The following is a 20,140-nucleotide window of genomic DNA, read 5'->3' on the forward strand; positions in this document are numbered from 1 at the left end:
ATCCCTCCAGTGGTGCACTACACCTCCCCACCTACTCAAAGACATCCCTCTGGCAAGATTCTCCTCTCTTCTCTACATAATCACCTTTCCTCCTCTCCATTGGACCATTTCCATCAGCACAGGAGCATGCCCAGCTTGGAATGACCCATTCTAGGCCCCTATTCTCATCTTTCTTTTACATCAAAACCCCACATAGGAGTTGTCTGTGCTCCGTGTCTCAGTACCTCCTCTCCTCTTAGTCTCTCTTCAACTCACTCTAATCAGAGTATTTGCTCCACCTTGACATTGGAGCAGGTCTTTTCAAGGTCACCAATGACTTCCATGTTTCTAGATCCAATCGTCAATTCTCAGTCCTCATCATCCTTGACCCATCAGCAGCATTTGACACAGATGACTGCTCCCTCCTTACTGAAAGGCCTTCTCAACTTGTCTTTCAATCTTTACTCTCACCTGGGTTTCTTCCTATTTCACCGGCCACAGCTTCTCAGCCTCCTTTGCTGCCTCCTCCTCATGTCTCAACCTGGAAACCTTGGAGGCTCCCCAAAGTTCAGTCCTTGGACCCCTTCTCCTCTCCCCCAGACTCACTTCCTTGGCGATCTCATCCCATCTCACTGGTGAATATTTGTTTTAAGTGTTGTCTCTACACTGATAACCCCCACATTTATTTTTCCAGCCTGGACTCTGCCCATGAACTCCATACTCATCTATCCATCCGTGTACTTGATGTTTCTACTTAGATGTCTAACAGGCATCTCTAACTTAACATGACCAAAGATGGACTCCTGATTTCACACCCCCCTGTACCCTTCCCAGCCTTGTAATCTTTCCTAGAACACTAGATCCTGGAGGATTTTCTCTTACACCCTACATCCAATTTGTTAGCAAGTCCTGTCAACTCTTCCATCAAATTATATACAGAATTTGATGACTTCACACCACCCAGGGCCAAACCAGCATAGTTGCTTGCCTATTACAGTAGTATCCTCACTGGTCTCTTTGCTTCCATTGGAGTTTCCTTGTAGCGGAAACAGTCCCCAAAGTCTGTGCTCCAAGATCAAGATCTGCTCCAGGCCAGTCCGTGTGAAGCAGGCATCCCAGGCTCCCTATTAGGATCTTTCCCTCACCTCCTTGCCTCCTTTCTTCTCCTCAGGTCTCTTCAGCTCCAAACTTTCCACAAAGATCTGTTCTCCGGAAAGAGACTAATCAGCACTAAGGTGTGAATGACTGCTCCCATTCTGAGGGTGGGAGTTACATATTCCTTTCCAATTGTGGTCATAGCAAATTACCAGAAACTCAGTGGCTTTAAAAAACATAAATGTAATATCTTACAGCTCTATAGGTTAGAAAGCCCAGATCTCGCTGGGCTGAGATCAAGGTGTCAGTGGACTGTGTTCTTTTCTGGATACTCTAGGGGAGAATCCATACCTTGTCTTTTCCAGCTTTTAGAAGCTGCCTACCTTCCTTGGCTTGTGGTCCCTTCCTTCACCTTCACATCCAGCAACAGCACATCCCTCTGACCCTTCATCTATCTTGATATCTTTCTCGGACTGGCTGAAGCCAGGAAAGGGCCTCTACTTTTAAGGATCATGTGATTCGATTGGGCCCACTTAGATAATCTAGGCCTAGATTATCTCCCCCATCTCAAGGTCCTACCTTAGTGACATCTGCGAAGTCCCTTTGCCAGGTAAGCTAGCACATCCATGGCTCTGGGGATTCCAGAATGGACATCTCTGGAGCCATGAGTCTGCCAACCACAGGCACAGAGCCTCTGGAGAGGGCTTTTCACAAAAAGCCCCTGATGCAGAAGAGAGGGAACAGGGTCCCAGGGGTTGAGACCTCACCCTGAGCTTTCAGTTGCTCTGTACATATCTTTAAAATCTTTGTCTTTAAAATTTCTATACATTATTATAATTCTTATAATTAAGAATTATATTTACACTTTCATATAAAAATGTATATTTCAATATTTTAAAATTGCTTGCCAGTTAAATTACTAGCATTCCCCCCACCCCAAGACTTGGAGGGAGTGCTTTAGAAGGTACAACAAGTTTTTCAGTGCCTTTGGGTAACACCACCCACCACCTCCCAACCTGCTGTCTCCATTTCTTCCTGAGATCATAACCCAATGTGAACAGCGCAGCTTCCAGCCAGGCTCTGAGGCGCTAACGATGGTATTCCTGGCACCAGCTGTCAGACGGGGTAGCATCTGGGGCAAGGGGGCCTTCCAGGTGTAAGCAGATCAGGTGGACAGCTGTCCATCACTGCAGTGCACTCAGACGGCATCTTGCGTGCTCAGCCGGCCCTGGCTGTGTGCAGAGCCCTGTGCCAGGCAGAGCTTGGCGGGGGGACCAGACACTTGAACTGGTCACTGTGTCCCAGTATGGAATGTCCTGAGTGCTTGAACCCTTTGCTACTCTAAGTGTGGTCTGGGGATCAGATACATCAGCATCACATGGAGCTAGAGAGAGATGAAGAATCTCAGGCTTGCTGGACCACAGTGTGCATTGTAGCAAGATCCCTAGCACAACAAAGTTTGAGAGGCCCCACTCTGACCATTTATTCATTGGTCAATTCCTGACATTGATTATTGGCTCCTGTCCTGTGCTGAGCACTGGGATATAAAGAGTTTGAGCCAGTGAACACCCTTAAGGAGCCCTCAGTCTTGCAGGATCTAAAAGAGGCCTAGGTTTGCTGGGGGAACCTGGGGTGGGAGAAAGGTCTCTCTAGAGGGCAGGGAGGATGTCTTCCTGGAGGAGGTGGCATCTCAGCTGGACTTTGAAAGCTGGGGAGAGTTTCACCAGATGGAGAGGGGACAGGGAAGGGAACCTCTGGCAGAAGGAACAGTGTGAACAAAGGTGGGGAGGTGGGAAAGGGTCAGGCTAATTTACGCAGTGACAGATGACCCATTCCAGCTGAGCCATTGGTGACAAGGAGAGACATAGTGTATTAGTCTGCTAGAGCCGCCCTAACAAAGTGTCATAGACTGGCGGGCTTAAACAACAGGAATTTATTTTTTCACAGTTCTGGAGGCTAGAGGTCCAAGATCAAGGTGTTGGCAGGGCTGGTTTCTTCTGAGCCTCTCTCCTTGGCTTGTAGATGGCCATCTTCTCCCTGTGTCCTCACATGGTCTTCCCAATGTGTGTCTGTGTCCAAATTTCCTCTTCTTATAAGGACACCAGTCATATTAGATTAGGGCCCACCCTAATGGCCTCATTTTAACGTAATCACCTCTTTAAAGACCTTATCTCCAAATGCAGTCACATTTTGAGGTATTAGGGGGTTAAGATTTCGATATATGAATTTGGGGGGAGAAGACACAATTCAGGTCAAAACCCAAAGTATATGAAATGAGGCTGGAAGAGTGTGCAGATCCTGGGGAGACTTAAGTGCCAGGTTGAGAAATCTGTGCTTTCTGCATGAGGCCATGAGGAGCCATGGAAGGTTCTAGAGCAGGGGAGTAGCACCACTGGAACTGTGATTGAGCTCCAATACAGCAGACAAAAGCTCATCTCTCGGTGTGGTCCAGGGTCAAGGGCTGAATCAGGCATGACCCCCACCTTAACTGGCAAGTTGGGTACTGTGGCAGACGGGGAAGCTGCTTCCTCTCTCCAGGCCTCAGTCTCCTCATCAATCAAATGGGCCCAGGGACATAATGCAGCATTTCCTGACCTGAGGGACCCAATGGCTCTGAGAGGATTTCAGAGGAATATGTGCAAACATCTCTAACTTTGCAAGTTATGTAATTTTTTTCATGGTTTAATTATTTCACTTTTTAAAAACTTTCTTTTATGAATAATTTCAAACATAGAGAAAAGTAGCGACTATAGGATAATGAAAACCCACATACCCATTACTCAGATTTAATAAATCTTAACATTTTGGCATGTTTCATCTTTTTTTTTCCCTGAAGTATTTTAAAGTAAATTACAGATCTTCATAGTTTACCTGTAAATATTTTAATGTGCATCTCTTAACTACAAGGACATTTTGCCTAATAACCACAGTGTCGTTAAGCACACCTAAAAAAATTAAAAATAATTCCTAATACTACTCAATACCCAGCTCATATTCAAATTTCCCATATTGTCCCCAACAAAAAGTTTTCCTTTTGGAATTTAGTATAAATGAATATTAGGAAAAATCAAACCCATGATATCAAGAGGATATAAAAATATATATATACATATATATGCACATATATGTACAAATATATTTGTGTGTATATACAAATGTATATATTAATGTATATATTTTTGCATAAAATGTATATACAAATGTAGATTTTTTAATTTTTAAATTTTAACATTTTCAAACATGTGAAAGAAAGAATGCTCTAGATGGCTTCACCCCTGTGTAAGGCAGCACTTGTGAAGGTGGTTAAGTTTGTCCAAGGCTTCATGAGCTACATAGGGTCTCACACACTTACACACTGTGGAGGGTTGTACCCACATGCAGTAGATCCTGCTCATCGCAGGGTGGCCTTGAATGAGGTGACTCTGGGGGGCAGGGCTCCGAGCCCAGGGTGCAGGACAGGCTCAGTTTCCAGAAGCCTGGGACTCTTTCCCCCTGTACTTCCCCTTCCCCGCAGCGTAGACAGGCTGTGCTGACCCCCTGGGACTCAGACTCTTGACCCCTGTGGGGAACACGGAGCACCCTGTCCTGATTCCTGGAACAGGAAATAGTCGGTGGAGAACTCATGGCTGGAAGTCAGCAAGAATAAATAGTGAGCTGGCAGCCACGGGCTGCACACGGGGGGCTGAGATGAGGACAGAAATGATGATCGTTCTAACAACTGCTTTTTATTAGGCCCTTGCCCTGTGTCAAGCGCTTCTCAGGAACTGTTTCATTTAGTCTTCAAAATACCTTCATAAGTTCAGTATTGTATCCTCCCCACTTAACAGATGACGAAACTGAGACTCAGAGACACACTGACTTGCCTAAGGGCACACAGCCAGTCAGTGTGTCCCTTAAACATGGGTTTAAGCTGGGACTTAAACCCATGTCTGTGTGACCCCAAAGCTCATTCCGTGAGCTTCGTTTCCCAGGGTGCCCAGTACAGAGGGTGACCAGAGGAGGGTGAGGCTGCCTCTGCATGGAGGAGTGTTTCAGGGATGACTTTTCTGAGGAAGTGGCTTTTGAGCTGGGTCTTGAGGGATGAATAAGAGTTCAGAGTTCACAGGGGGAGGAGAGAAAGGGTATTCCAGGCAGAGGGACCAGTACAGGCAAAGGCTTGGAGGCCACAGAGCAGGTTCCCGTAGAGGGGCTCCACCAAAATTCTCAGTGTTTGTGCTTTCTCCTGTAGGAGGTCGAGACAGGGCAGGGCGGCCCCTGCTTCTGGTGTCAACCACCAAGGGGCCCTGGGAGGCACCATGGTGCACGGCCTCAGAGGTCACCAAGCTGTTCTCCTACCTGTGCACCATCCCCAGGTAAGGGGCTGGGCTAGCCTGACCACCCCATCCCCCCTCGACCTCTCAGTCCAGAGCCCAGCACCAGGTAGCAGATGGAGAGATCCTTCCAGCCAGTCATCTGTTTCCAGAGCTGGTCCTGAGCCAGATGCTGGGGGGAAAGCAGGACAGACTTGGTCCCTGCCATCAGGGCGTTCACAGGCTGGTGGGGGAGGTGGATGGTGTGCAAGAAACAGACATGGACAAGCAGCTCTCAGGGGTGTTAATGTGGTGAAGAAAACAGGGATGTTGTAGATCAGTGGTTCTCAAAGTCAACAGGCATCAGAATCATCCAGAGGTCTGTAAAAACAGATGGCTGGGCCCTACCCCCAGAGTTTTTCTGATTCACTAAGTCTGGATAAGGACTGAGAACATGTATTTCTAACAAGTTTCCTGATGCTGATGCTGCTGGGCTGAGGACACATTTTGAGAGCCACTGTTGTAGAGTGAGAAGAGGGTGGGGGGGGCAACTAATTTCAATTGAGAAATCAGGGAAGGCTTCTCTGAGGAGGTGATAATTGAGCTGGCATATGAATTATAAATATTTTTGAACAAATGAAGGAAAAGGTGAATGGATGAATGAATGAATAAGTGAGAGAGTAAAAGAATGAATGAGTGATGAGTGACCAGGCTGATTTCTAACACCTCGCCTTCCCTCCACCCCCCCCATTCGGACTTCATGTTTCACTGGCTGGGGAAGAGGCACCATCTTTCCTCTGAGTCCCAGCCCCCAGCCAGAGCGGTCTCAGAGGTGGTGTTTGCTTGGGACTGTGGCTATAGATCCCAACCTAGAGGTTCTGCTGCTGGGGTAGGGGGTGGAGGGACTGATGGAACCCTTTGGAACCTTCTCCACCCCATAGGAGCCATCACCACCACCTGCTGGTCACTGAGATTTTTCTTCTTGTCCAAAGTGGAGTGGCTTTTCTGGTCTGAGGAGGAGATGGAAACCCCCATTCTGTGCTAAGTGTCATGGTAGACAGAATGCTGGAATCCCACCAACTTGCTGTGTTACCTGTAGGAGGTAACCTCCCCTCTCTGAGGCTTCCCTGAAAAAGGGGGATGACTAAGTGGGCTCTGAGGACCAAGCGTGGTCACAAGAGGTGGGGGTGAGGTGCAGCGTGAACTGTGCATGGGGTTCTCGTATGCTGGGCTGGCTTCTCCACTCCATTGCTGGGCACCTGCCCTGGGCCAGACTTCATGCTGGGCCATGCTAGGGACCCAGATACTCCTATATTGGGCCTTGACCTCTAGGGGCATCCAGGCTGGTAGTGGAGGTAGGTGGGGAAATAAACCTCTCTCCCAGCATGGGCACAGCGAGAGGCAGGTGAGGTGTGGAGCACGAAGTCGGAGCCCTGGCCTCACCTCCGAGAGCCTCCTCTCACTGTCTGCTATAGCACCGCCGTGTACCTCAGTTTCCCCCCCAGGATAGGGATGACAGCAGACATTGACATGCCTGTTACTCTGCGCAGTCCCTGAGTACTTTACAGTAATGAATCCATCAGTCCTCAGCACAGCCTCCTGAGGCCCGCACGATTATTATCCTCCCAGACAGGTGAAACAGCGTGCCCGGGTGACTGCCATAGCTCCACCCCCGCACTGGCCACCTCTGGTTTCGTCTGTGAACTGGGTGGTTGTAAGGCTTGAAGGCCGTTGGGGGTTATTTTCCCAACTTGGCTGAATGGTCAGGGCACTTGGAAGCATAGACTCCCTGGCTCCACCCCCAGCCTGCTGGACAGATTTCTTGGGGGGGGTGGAGTGGGGGTGGGGGTGAGGAATTGGTATTTTAACAAGTCCTGCAATTGGGCCACTTTGGAAAATCCTAAGGTAATCACTGAAAAGTGCACTGTGAACCCATGAGGGTGTTTTGGCTGCAAGTAACTAATTCCAATTCAAAATGTCTTACCTGCTAAGGAAATGTATCAGTCTATATCTCTGCCTTATGTCTCTTTGTAAGAACTTTTTTACGGAGAGGATATCTTTCCCAAAAGCCCCCAGCAAACATCCCCTCACAGCTCATTGGCCAGAAAATGTCACATGTTCCCTATCTAAACCAATCATTGGCCAGGGGAATTGGGTCTACTGTGGGCCTCAACCAATCAGAAACCAGCCCCTGGCAGAGGGGGGACGTGATTATATGGAGGGAATTGGATTCTTGAACAAAGTGAACCTTCTGCCCACACAAAAGGGGTGGATGAAGGTTAGGTGACTCCTACTGCAACTGGGATAGTAACTTATAGTTCATGATTATTAGGGTGTAAGAGAGAGCTGTGTGAGGTACTGTGGGAGTGCCGAAGAGGGAATAACGGACTCTGCCTGGAGAAGAATCATGGAGGGCTTCCTGGAAGTGGTGTGTGTCAGGGGCACAGGGAGGCACTGGAACTTTGTCCCATGGGATGAAGAGTTCACCAGTAAATCCAGGCTTCTAGCAGCCAGTTTCCCTCACCTTCCACTAGGTCCTTCCCCCTCGAGGGCCCTAGTTCATCCAGCAAGACTGTCAATTCTGTTTACCACCCACAGGCCTGAAGATAAAACCAAGGGGCTGGCGGTCGTGATTGATGCCAGGAAACAGCCCCCACATCCTGGTCTGGTCAGTGCCTTGCAGGCCACCCAGGTGAGTGGGAGGCGGACAGCCTCAGCCTCGCAAGTCTTGCGAGCACCGGGGGCCTTAGGATATTCACAGATCCTGAGAGGCTCAGAGCTGAGACCAGGAACCCAGGTAGGGAGTCTTAGCTGCACATAACAGAAACCCCAGCCCAGCCACGCTTAAAGACAAAGGTCATTCATTGGTTTATCTGACTCGACTGTCCGGGAGTTAAACCCAACTTCAAGTATGGCTTGATTCAGGGGCTCAAATATTGCCACCAAGATCGGGTTTCTATCTCCCTATTTCTGGCCCCATTCTCCTGGGAGAGTGCCCTTCTCAGCCAGGTCCCCCTCTTGGTGGCAGTGTGGTTCCCTGCAGCTCTAACTTCATATGGGCTTTCATTTAAGTCCGGTAGGAAAGAGTGATTCTTTTCCCAGAAGTCTCAGTTTCTTTGTGTCTCCTTAGCCCAGATTCGCTCAGCTGTCCATCCATCAGCCGATCTCTGTGTCAGGGGAATGTGACATACTGATTGGCTTAGGCTTAGCCAATGAACTGAGAATGGGGGAGGGAAGAGATTGCTAACTCACCAGCATGGGCAGCAGCGTAAATGGAAGTTTGGCATATGCTCACCTCATGACCTCCACGCCCAAGTCCTTCTCCCTTTACAGATGGGGAAACTGAGACCCAGAGTGGGTGGGGCACCTGGGAAGTTTGCAGTCCAGCTTGGACCTGCTGTTCTCTTGACTTCCAGTGACTCCCAATAAGTCATTTGACTCACCCTCCAAATACGGATCCAAGCCCTCCATACCGCATAAGGGTCCCAGCCATGGGGGACCCTCACCCCATCCCTGTGGCCCATTTGCCTACGTCTTAGCCGGGAGGCTCAGTGAAAGCCTAGGCGGATCAGCTCTGAAATGATTCTCTCCAACAGACTCTGGTCCCAACCTCCATCCGTGCTGTGCTCTTCCTGGGGGAGCAGGAGGCCGCTCTCCAGCTGGAGGCATCTGACATCCAGGTGAGGGCTGCGGCGGAGGGTAGGTGGGCTGGAGCTGAGCTGGGGTGAAGAATGGCAGAATTCACAAGCTAGGAGAGGCCCTGAAATAATCAAGGGTAGGTCCATTAGATACGAGTCCAGGATGCTACAACTCTACTGCCCAGCCCCCATGGCAAGCATTGCCAAATCAGCCCCAGAATTATTTCTCCCTGGCAACCCTAGCAGCTCCCGGTGGGCACGACCACGTGATTGAGAGCTGCGCGCAGCATGAAACCCACTTGAAAGCTTCATCTTGTCAACCCCTCCTCCCTTCTTCTCAGATGGGGAAACTGAGGTCCAAGGCCATACAGCAAGCTAGAGGGGCCGTTTCCACACCTCACCTTGCCCTTCCTGTATCTCTCTCCCTAGTTTCTCTCAGCATCTCCAACTTAGATGCTAAGTTGATTCAGGGCTTCACGGGAAAGAACACTGCAGCTCCCTTTAATCACTGCCATGTACCACGGTCACGAGCGTGGGCACCCTGCCCTCTGCCCTGTTTCAGGAAATTATTTTATTTTATTTATTTATATATATATTTTTTGCGGTACGCGGGCCTCTCACTGTTGTGGCCTCTCCCGTTGCGGAGCACAGGCTCCGGACACGCAGGCTCAGCGGCCATGGCTCATGGGCGCAGCCGCTCCGCGGCACGTGGGATCTTCCCGGACTGGGGCACGAACCCATGTCCGCTGCATCGGCAGGCGGACTCTCAACCACTGCACCACCAGGGAAGCCCCAGGAAATGATTCTAAAGGTCTCCTTCTACCTCCTGGTTAACAAAGAGGCACATTGTAAACTAGAGATGTACTTTTCAAGCTTTTAGGTGCCTATGAATTTCTTGGGGATTGTCCAAGTGCAGGTTCTGATTAAGTAGCTCTGGATGGGAGCTGGGATTCTGCATTCTAACGTGTTCCTAAGTCATGCTGGTGCTGCTGGTCCGTGGACCACACTTTAAATACCAGGCATGAAAAATGGGCTCCAAAACGCCACAGAATTCTCCCCATCCCAAGCTTAGGTATCTGGAGCCATTCATAGCATAAAGCCTCAAGCATCACTGCCTGGGGAGATGCAGTCACCTAGTCCCTGCTCCACGTCTTAGGGGATACTGTTAGGATTTGGTGACCTTTCTCAACAACCCCAAGAAGATAGTACCTTGATGGGTCTCCAGAGAACAGTACAATGATTACAAAGAAGTTACAAGACATGGGCCAGCTTCAGTCTATTTGTTTGATTGCCTGGACACCTGTGCTGGGAAGGAGCCCAGCTCAGAAGGAAGGAGTTCCGTCATTGATTAATGTCTGCCTCGGGCACAGGCTAGGACAGTGGCAGTACGAATCCTGTTTATTTGCCATTTCTTACCCAGGGTGTGGTTCTCAATTTTGATTTGTCAGAGTTTCCGGAGAAGATTCCTTGCCCAGAAACCATCTCTTAAAGCCAAGGCCAGTCTTACCCATGGGAAGTGCAGTGGTGCTGGGGCGTGGGTCTGGGCAGGACCTTCTCAAGCATCTGTCTCTACATTGAGTCCCCTGGTCCTTCTGACTTGCTTCTTTGTCTGCAGGTAGAGGTGCTGACCTCACTGAAGGCCCTCAGCCGCCACGTGGACCCCAGCCAGCTGCCCATGGCCCTGGAAGGCCCCTTCCCCTACTGCCACGGTGAATGGGTGCAATTCTTCCAGGTATCTACCATCACAGCCTTCACCCCCCACCCTCACCCCTTCTGTTTCTCCCTTCACCGTCCTGCCCCATGGATCCACTGAACTTATCAGGTTCAAAGACAGTCATTCAACAAGTGTTTACAATGAGGGTGCAGAGTGGAGTGACTAAGAGCTCAAGCTCTGGGGCCAGGAGTCCTGGGTTTCAATCCCAGCTCTGCTGTGTGACCTTGGGTAAGTTACACACCTTCTTGGAGCCCTCTTCCTCAGTGACGAAATGGGGCTGATGTGAGGCTTGAGTTCATGTGTGTAAAGAGCTTAGAAGAGTGTCTGGCACATGCTAAGAGTGATGTTAGTGTTAACTGCAAATACATTTACAGACATCTGCTTTGTGGACACACAAAACTCGGGAAGCTTGGGGTCTGGTGAGGGAGGCAGATGTGCTCCCTTCTGTAAGAGGGAGGAAGTAAGGAAACTTCCAGGGCTGGGCTCCTTTCCTGTGTGACCTCAATCCTTCCTCACCGCAACCCTGCGAGGGGGCACCTCATGCCCAGTTTAACACATGAGGATGCATAGGATGGGCACAACTTCCACAGTCACACACAGGAGCTTATGGGCTTAAACCGCACCAGGACCAGTGCCCATAGTTGCCCGCCCAGGGCTTTCTCTAGACCAGGGCAGCCCGACTGCGGCACTATTCACATTTGGGGTCAGATAATTCTTTTCTGGGGGAGCTGTTTGTGCACTGTCATGTGATTAGCACCATCCTTGGCCCCTACCCACTCTGACAACAGCATCCTCCAAATTATGACAACCAAAAGTGTCTCCAGACATTGCCAAATGTCCCCTGGGGTACGCAACCATCACGCATGGAGAACCACTGGTCTATAGTCTAACGCGGCTGTTTGCTTATTTGCTTTCGGCCTGGTCCTCTTCTTTTTAAGATTGGGTCTATTTTTGAATAGACCCTGTGTTCAAAATTCAAATGGTACAAAAGGGTATATACTGAAAAAAATCTCTTTTCCTATTTGTCCCACAGGCCCCCAGTTCCCCTCTCCAGAGGCCTCCAATTAATCCAGGGGCCTTTGAACTATATTTTTGCTTTAAAACCTTCCCTTTAAATGAAATCTTACCTATAGAGCCAGCATATAAAACTGGTAATGATGATGAATATCGGTGCTATTCTAAGTGCCTGGCACAAATAAACCCATTTAGTCCTCCCGTAAGCCTCTAAGGCAGGAAATGGGGAAATGATCCCATTTTGCAGAAGAGGAAGTAGAGGCACAAAGAGGTTAAGAAACTTGCCCAAGGCCTCAGAGATAGTAAGTGGTGGAGCTGGGCTGAAGTGGGACCCGGAGAGGATGTCCTCTACCCCTGCCCTCTCACCCCCTCCTACCATTCCCTCTCCCACAGGCCTGGGAGTAGGTCAGGCCTGTCTTCTCTTTTTCTCTCTCATTCCCAGCATGAGTGGTTCTCAAACTGTGGTCCCTGGACCAGCAGCATCAGGGCCACCTGGGAACCTGTTAGAAATGCACACTCTCAGGCCCCACCCCAGAGAAACTAAACCAGAAACTCAGGAGGAAGGCTCAGCAGCCTGCTTTATAACTGACTTTCCAGGGGATTCTGATGCAGCTAAAGTTTGAGAACCACCACCCGCGTGTCCTCCTGGTGGGAGGAGGGGAGAGGCACCCTCTCCACTGGCCCAGGCTAACATCCCCACTCTGGCCTCCTTTCCTGCAGAAGCTGGACCCTTTCCTTGCTGACCTCCGCCAGGCCTCCTCGCTGCTAAAGGCTTCCATCAGGGAGTTTGAGAAGGGTGACCCCCCTGGAGGGGTGCAGGTGAGACAAGAGCCTGAGGTGGGGAAACCACACCACATCCCTTATTTCATGGACCAAGGGCTCAGTGAAGGGGCTTTGTTTTCATTCATTCATTCAACCGATATTTACTGGGCAGTCACCATGTGTCACGGCCTGGAGACCCAGCCTGGGGCAAATCGACTTGTCCCTGCCCTCGTGGGGCTCATGGTACAGTGCGAAAGGTCATAATTTAAAAAATAAACAGAAATGGACATGTCATTACAAGTGATGCTGAATGCTGTGAAAGTAAGATTGAGAAAAATGGGGAAGGAGGGTATAGAAGTTGAGCCTTGAAGGATGGGACGGAGCCATGGGACTTGGTCTGTGCTTGGTCTGTTCAGGAAGAGCAAGGAGGCCAGTGTGGAACAGAGTGGGGGAGGGGAGGATAGAACGAGAGGATCTTCTGGATCCACGGGGCTGTATCAGGGAGGAGTTGGGTTGGGATTTGATTCTAAATGGGCAGAGAAGCCGCTGGAGAGTTCTAAGCAGCGGCACTGGGATGATCAGATTGGCACTTTGAGATCCATCCGGTTTTCATTCAGAGAACAGACTGCAGGGGGGGCCAGAGTGCCACAGAGAGATCAGTAAAGAGGCTGGGATGGGCGTCCCAGCAAGAGATGATGGTGCTTGGACCAGTGAGGTTGCCACGGTGATGAGAGGAAGCTCGGCTTGAGGAGATGTTTTAGAGATAGAAAGGAGAGACTTTCTGTAGAAACTTGAACGCCAAACTAGGGGAGTCAGGCGTGATTGGGGTGTGGGGAGCCCTGGAAGGTTATAGAAGGAAAGTGGGGATTGAGCCGCAGGCTACCTCCCTACCCTGGCAGGAGGCCTCCAGGTGTCTGAGCAAGTCCAAGGAGCTGATGGAGGCTGTGCTGAGGGACCCAGGCCTGTTGGGCCTCCAGCGGGAAGGCGGAGCCACCCTGGCCAGGCTGCGACAGGAAGGCAGCAGGCTGAACTTCAACCCAGACATCAGGTACGGACACCAGGCTTTTCCTTCCCTGCCCCATCCTATTCCCCAGACTAGGACTCGGGGCTGGGGTCACTTCGCTGAGAGGACACATAGGGTGGGCTCTGAAGATGCCCAGGATGGGGTGTTTGCCAGGCCCATATCCTGGACTGAGGCCTGATCACGGGCCCCCAGCCTATACCTTGGCAAGTCCCTTCTCTGCGGCCCCTCCTCAGTCCAGGCATCAGAGGACAGCACCCCCATTTCTGGTCACTGTCATGGACCAGGGATGCTCTCTGACCCAGACACTGGGCTGAGCCCCTTTAAGAGCCCACCTCTTATTCCTCAAAAGACCATGTGAGGCTCACATCCTCCTGTCTGGCTGATAAATACCTGAGGCTAAGCGAAGGGAAGTAACAGCCGGACCAGCTGAGCACTAACCCCTGCACTGCCCTACCCTTCGTGGCAGAGGCCAGGGGAACCTCGTGCTGTGCCAGGGTCACAGAACCACAGAGCAAGAAATACGCATTCCTAGAAAGAACCAATTTTCTTAAATTTAAGAGTGGGGTGGAGGAGAGGTGCAAGTCAGGAATTAAATCAGCCGGTAGTTGTATATATTTTATCTCTGTTAGAATGAACACTACTACAAAGTTTGCGTAATCCAAGAACATTTTATTTATTTAACCTCCTCCTCTCAACAGCACTTAGTGTGAACACAGCATTGTTCTGAGGGCTTTAAGAATATTAATGTGGTTAATTCCCACCCACGAAGGGGCTCCGAGTATTACCCTCATTTTACAGTGGAGGAGCCTGAGGTTCAGAGAGAGGTTAAGTGACTTGCCCAGGGCCACACAGCTGGGATGTGGTGGGGCTGAGACTTGAACCCAGGCAGCCTAGCCCAGAATCTTGAACACACCACCCTGACCTCTGCCCACAGAGATTCATGCTGATGTGAGCGCTGGGCGGCAGTGGACCTTGGTGCTCGGTGTGGAGTTATCCTCACTGCCCCTCACACAGCCTGGTGGGGCTGGCACTGCCTTTCCCAGTATGCCCCTGCCTCACTGACTGGGCCCCCAAGCCCTTTTGGTCCAACATAGGCCCCTCCAGACCGTTGGCCACCAGCAGCTCCACCAGGGAGCGCTGTGGTCCCGCGTGAGCCGCTGCGTGTTTCTTAGGCAGCTCCTGCCTGCCCGCCCATTTCTCCCTCCCTTTGCCAGACAGACTGGCATTTTCCATCCCGTTCACGCACCCTGGGTGCTCACCCCTTCCATGGAAGGGCAGTGACCTGTGGGAAGCTACAGTCAGATAAGGAGGCTTAGGGCAAGGCTCCCTCCAGGAAAACGGGCTCTCCTTCCGTCTCCTCTTTTTCCTTTTCCTTCTAAAGGACCCCAAGGGCAGAGGAGGGTGGGGTGGGATTTGAGGGGTGTTGGGAAAGCCCTGAGATTCCTCCTTTCACCCAACTGCATCCCTTCATTTATGTCTTGCTGGCTTTGATCATTTTTTAAAATCATGTGCAGAAAAGGCCGTGGACTGAGTTCCAATTCAGACTGCCATGCGTGTGAGTGAGAACCTCTCTCTGGAGGATCAGTTTTCCTATGTGTAAATGTTTTCCTATCTGTAAAATAGAGGCCAGAGTGGAGAGGTGTGTTACAGCCACTTGTCATCATTACAATAGAAATAACAAGCGCTTTGTAAATAAGTTCATTTGTACCATTTTTTTAGATTCCACATATAAGCAAATGAACTTATTTACAAAACAGAAATAGAGTCACAGAAGTAGAAAATAAACCTGTGGTTACCAGGAGGAAGGGGGAGGGAGGGATAAATTGAGAGATCGGGCTTGACATATACACACTATTGTATATAAAATAGATAACTAATAAGGACCTACTCTATAGCACAGGGACCTCTACTCAATACTCTGTAATGACCTATATGGGAAAAGAATCTAAAAAAGAGTGGATATACGTATATGTATAACTGATTCACTTTGCTGTTCAGCAGAAACGAATGCAACATTTTAAATCAACTATACTCCAATAAAAATTAATTAACAAAAATAAAAGAAATAACAAGCGCTAACAGCACCATGGGCCAGGCACTGTGTTGTTTTGAGTGCGTGAGGGCGGGTTTGCCGGAGGAGCTTCGGAAAGCGCTGAGGTCCAGGCCACTCTCCGAGCAGGACTCCGGTGGGTCGGGGAGGGGCCTGGGCATTGAGATTTTTAAAGCTCCCAGAGCAGGTTCTAATTGTGTTGCCAGGGTTGAGAGCCAAGGGGTTAGATCCTTTAATTCTCACAACCCCCCTGTGAAATGGGTTCTGTTATCCCCATTTTTTATAGCTGAAGAAACGGAGACAGAAAGGTTGAGAAGTTTGCACAAGGTTCTGTTACTAGAAGGTAGCAGGGCTGGGATTTGAACCCAGATCTCTCCAGCTCGGTTCATACCCTCCTGGAGAAAGGGAGGGTCATTTGGTTTCTCGCTGTGTCCTCTGGTCCTCCCAGTCCCACGCAAGGCCAAGGCTGAGGCCCAGAGAGGTGTAGGGACCTGCCCAAGCTCACACAGCAAGTCAGCAGCTGAAATACCCAGGCCAGGGCCACAGAGCTGGTGGGAGCCGCGGAGGCATGCCTATGCTAGGCAGGAGTGCTGGGGCTCCGGGGCAGGGGGTCAGCATCTTGGGTTTTCTCTCACACTCCTCGGCCTCCCAGGAGCCATCTGGCCGAAGCTGCTGCCCTGTACAGCCTCGTGGATGAACAGCTGCATGTCCTCGTCACTGTGTCCAACCACCTCCTGAGGAGGCTGGAGCTCCGCGTCCGCCTGGGCCGCCTGGAAGCTGCCATCCACCAGGTGAGAGAGGAGGAAGCTGGCCCTGGGACGTGACGGGTTGGTGGTGGGCGGCTCCGGCCTCTCCAGGCCCCACCCCAGCCAGACGCTTTGCTCTCATAAAACGACAGCAGGCAGGCATTCTTGGAGCACATGACATGCACTCCATAGTGCTTGATAGGTGAAGACATAACTCCAGAAGCTGCATTTTTTAAACACCAACTTTGCGCCAAGCCCTGGGCCAGAGCCTTTGTGTCCATCACCGCTTTCCAACCTCATCCCTTACCAGTGATGTGGGCAAGATGCTAGGATTTCTCCTACTCATCGATAAGGACACTGAGACTGGGAGACATTATGTCATCTGCCCGTGGCCGCACACCTAAGGGTCTGATCCTGGAGCCCACACCTGGCACCACTCTGTCCAACTGTTGATGCCTAGAACCAACGCATCCCTTCGTGCTCTGGGCCGTGGAACAGAGTGTGCCTGGAACCAGACGGCCTGGTTCCAATGCTGGCTCTAGCACTTACTAGCGGTGTGACAAGGTATTTAACTATTCAGTGCCTCGGTTTCCTCACCTGTTAAATGGGGGATAATATCAGTGCCTGCCGCATGGGGCTTTGTGAGGATAAAGTGGGTGATGCTCTTTTAAGACACCCCAGAATACGAAGAAGACTTCTGCTTATGGGATCGAGAGCCATTTTACCCCCTCTGTCCTTCCTTGAATCCTCACGTCTACCCCATTTTGCCACTGAATAAACTGAAGCCCAGAAAGGAGAAGTGACTTGCGCAGTTCACACAGGGAGCTCATGGCAGGGCCGTGCACCTTCCTCTGGCGCTGTTTGGATGGTGAGAACCATGCCCCACCCCCACCCCAAGCTGTCTCTTCTCCTCCCCAGAATTGGGAGGGTTTCAGTCCAGGCTGGTGGCATAGGCCCAGCCCCCAGATGACTGAGGACAAGACTTCAGCTTCCCAGGAAGGTGGCAAACTGGCCTAAGGATGTCTCCTCAGCAGCCCCTCATGTCCAAACCTCCCTCCCCTGCCCCAGGTCAGCAACTGGATGGAGCAGGAAGGAAGCCAGTGCCTGCAAGTGCTGACCCCCAAGGACGGAAGCTTGGAGACAGTGGAGAAAGCCCACGCAGAGTTTGAGGACTTCTTCCTTCAGGCTGCGGTGTGTTTCTAAAACTGAGGGGCGGGGGGAGCAGATAGAGAGGGCAGGAGATGGGGGTGGCACTGCTGGGGAAAAGTTGCGGAGGCGGGAAAGTGGAAGAAAGCTTCCCAAGACAGTGAGGAGAGCAACTTGGAACACAAAGCATTCAGCTTAGATATTGTCTCCTCCAGGAAGCCTTCCCTGACTACCAAGTACAAAGATGACCCATCTCAGAATGCCTGGAGGGCTTCTTAAAATACACATTCCAGGGTCCTACCCTAGCCCTACTGAGTCAGCCTCAGAGCTGGGGTGGGGGGAGAGAATCTGCATCCTTGATGTGCTGGGTCCTGGGGCACAGGGTGATTCAGCCTCTGTTTCAGCCCTCGGGGAACTTCCAGGCCAGTGGAGGGCGGAGACAAGATGGGGGGCTGGGGGCAACAGGGAAATAGCCAGAAAAGGAGAACTGTGGGGACACAGGTGAGGAGCCTGTAACCCAGACTCTGGGGTTGGAGAATTTTGCCAGAAGAGGGTGACGCTAAGCAGAATCCCAGCAGGCAAAGTAAACCCTGGGTTCCCATTTTATAGATGAGGAAACTGAGGCTCAGGAAGTCTCATAACCCGGTAGTAAGGCTGGAGCTGAGTAGACACCCCTCCCCTCCCTGCTCAGGCCCAGTACCGCCGTGGCCTGGAGCTGTGCAAGCAGGCGGCCCAGCTGGGAGCTGCAGCCAGGGCCAGGGAGGCGGGAGGAACAGAGCTCCCGGAGCTGGCAGGCTTCACCTTCACCCAGCGGGCCTTCCAGGCTAAGCTGACCCACTTCTACATGGCAGCTGAGCGGCAACGCACAGACCTGGAGACGCTGCTCCACCTCCACCACTTCTGCAAGAAGGTGAGCCTGGCGGCCCACTTGCATAAACTCCCCGCCGCTCCCCCAACACCTAGGACGTAGGGTGGGGGCAGGGAACAGCCTAGACACAGCACTAGGCTCTTTTCATTCCATAGTCCCGTGAGGGGGAAAACGCATTACCTGCATTTTCCAGAAGGGAAACAAGGTTTGCAACGTTAAGTTACCCTCCTTAAACCAGGTCCAGCTAATCCCTGACCCCAGCTTGTCCCACTACACAGGCAGTCTCCCAGTGACCCAGATATCATCTCTCAAAGGAAATCACCTGCTTCTTAAACGTTGGGATTAGGGGAAGGATCCTGGGGATTTCTGAGAATCTGATCAAAGCCATAGACTTTCCCTCCACACATAGACCTCTGCAGGCAACTTCACAGGGTCAGGACCAGGCTCAGAACCTTGATCTCGTCCCACCCCTCTATTACAGTGTTAGGGAAACAGGATCAGAGAAGTACCATCACTTAGCCAAGGTCACACAGCAAGCCATGGCACCATTGTGCTCTTTCCCATGCCCCACCTTGCCCTGCACAGATGGGTTGGAGGGGGCAGCTGGGGAAGGAAGGAAGGAAGGGACAGTTGGCTGAGGGTGGGCCCAGAGGCTGCTCTGAGCATCCTCAGAACAGAGGCCTCAGTCCTCACCAGGAACCCAGCGTTTGGCCAGGAGGGAGGAGGAGGGGGTAGGGCTACTGGGCAAGGGTCGGGGGCCTGGGCAGAGGTGAGTTAGGAAGCAAGAATAACTCCATTACTTTGCATCTGTCATCTCTTGGAACCCAATGTGGCAAGGTTGACCAGCTCCATTGTACAGATGAGGAAACTGAGGGCCCAGAGAGGGGCAGCACCTTGCCCAAGGCCACACAGCTAGAGAAAAGAAGAGCTGGAATTTGAACCCAGATGTGTCCATGTGCTATGTTCTTCTGCAAAGGAGAGCGAAATGACAAGCAGTTCTTGTGTCCAAGCAGATGTGATGACGATGGTGATGAGGGTTAGATGACTATTATGGGGTAGCCCACATTATTGACTGTGTTCACCACGCCAGACCCTCCTAAAAGCACTTTGCATACCTAGCCCGATTTAATTCTCATCCTATCTTTGTGAGGGAGGGGCACCGACATTGCTTCCATTTTACAGATGAGGAAAGTAAGGTCCAAAGAGGAAAGTGGCTTTCTCAGCATCCGCTAGCCCGGTTGGTCAAGCAGGATTTGACTTCAGAGTCTCTGCGCCTCTTAAATCCATTTAGCCAAATCCCTCGTTTTTCTGATGGGGAAACTGAGGCCTAGGGGGAGCAAGGGAGCAGCCTGAGAGAGCTGTAACCCAGATGAGACAAGAACCCACACGTCTGGCCTGGGCCCAGTGCCCTCAGCTGCCCCTCGCACTGGCCACTGACGATGGAGCATGGGAAGAGCCTGACCCCAGCCTCCCAGCTGTCAGGCCAGCCCAGCACACAGGGCACCAAGAACGCAGAGGCTTCGGGGGCAGCGGGAGGGACTTGGTCAACTCACACCTGGGGCACTGGGAGGACAGGCCGCTCTCTGTCTCCCTCAGGCAAGGGAGGTAGATGTGGGCAGAGGCAGCGAAGGGATCCCCCGCGCCCAGCTGTTCAGAAGTTAGAGAGCGAGACAGCAGGAGGATCTGAGACTTAGAGTCAGGGATATGCCTGCATGGGCTCTGTGACCTCAACAGTGGCCTTCACTGCTCTGGGCCTCAGCTTCTTGTCAAGAATAATGATGATAATAATAACAACCAATGCTTAGGTACGGAGTT

At 51.3% G+C, this 20,140-nt stretch overlaps 1 protein-coding gene across 1 annotated transcript in view; it reads left to right on the plus strand.

Moving 5' to 3' along the window:
• The window catches only part of KIAA1755 (KIAA1755 ortholog), a 35,238-nt gene that overhangs the window by 8,413 nt on the left and 6,685 nt on the right, over nucleotides 1-20,140 (plus strand). The window contains exons 5-13 of the mRNA XM_004272979.3: nucleotides 5,303-5,426; nucleotides 7,962-8,055; nucleotides 8,960-9,043; nucleotides 10,617-10,733; nucleotides 12,450-12,548; nucleotides 13,391-13,539; nucleotides 16,218-16,356; nucleotides 17,380-17,502; nucleotides 18,149-18,367. Coding sequence (XP_004273027.1) covers nucleotides 5,303-5,426; nucleotides 7,962-8,055; nucleotides 8,960-9,043; nucleotides 10,617-10,733; nucleotides 12,450-12,548; nucleotides 13,391-13,539; nucleotides 16,218-16,356; nucleotides 17,380-17,502; nucleotides 18,149-18,367 — 1,148 coding nt within the window. The remainder of the gene's footprint in view (nucleotides 1-5,302; nucleotides 5,427-7,961; nucleotides 8,056-8,959; nucleotides 9,044-10,616; nucleotides 10,734-12,449; nucleotides 12,549-13,390; nucleotides 13,540-16,217; nucleotides 16,357-17,379; nucleotides 17,503-18,148; nucleotides 18,368-20,140) is intronic.

This window comes from Orcinus orca, chromosome 16 (genome assembly GCF_937001465.1).
Source record: "Orcinus orca chromosome 16, mOrcOrc1.1, whole genome shotgun sequence".
NCBI classification, from domain to species: Eukaryota; Metazoa; Chordata; class Mammalia; order Artiodactyla; family Delphinidae; genus Orcinus; species Orcinus orca.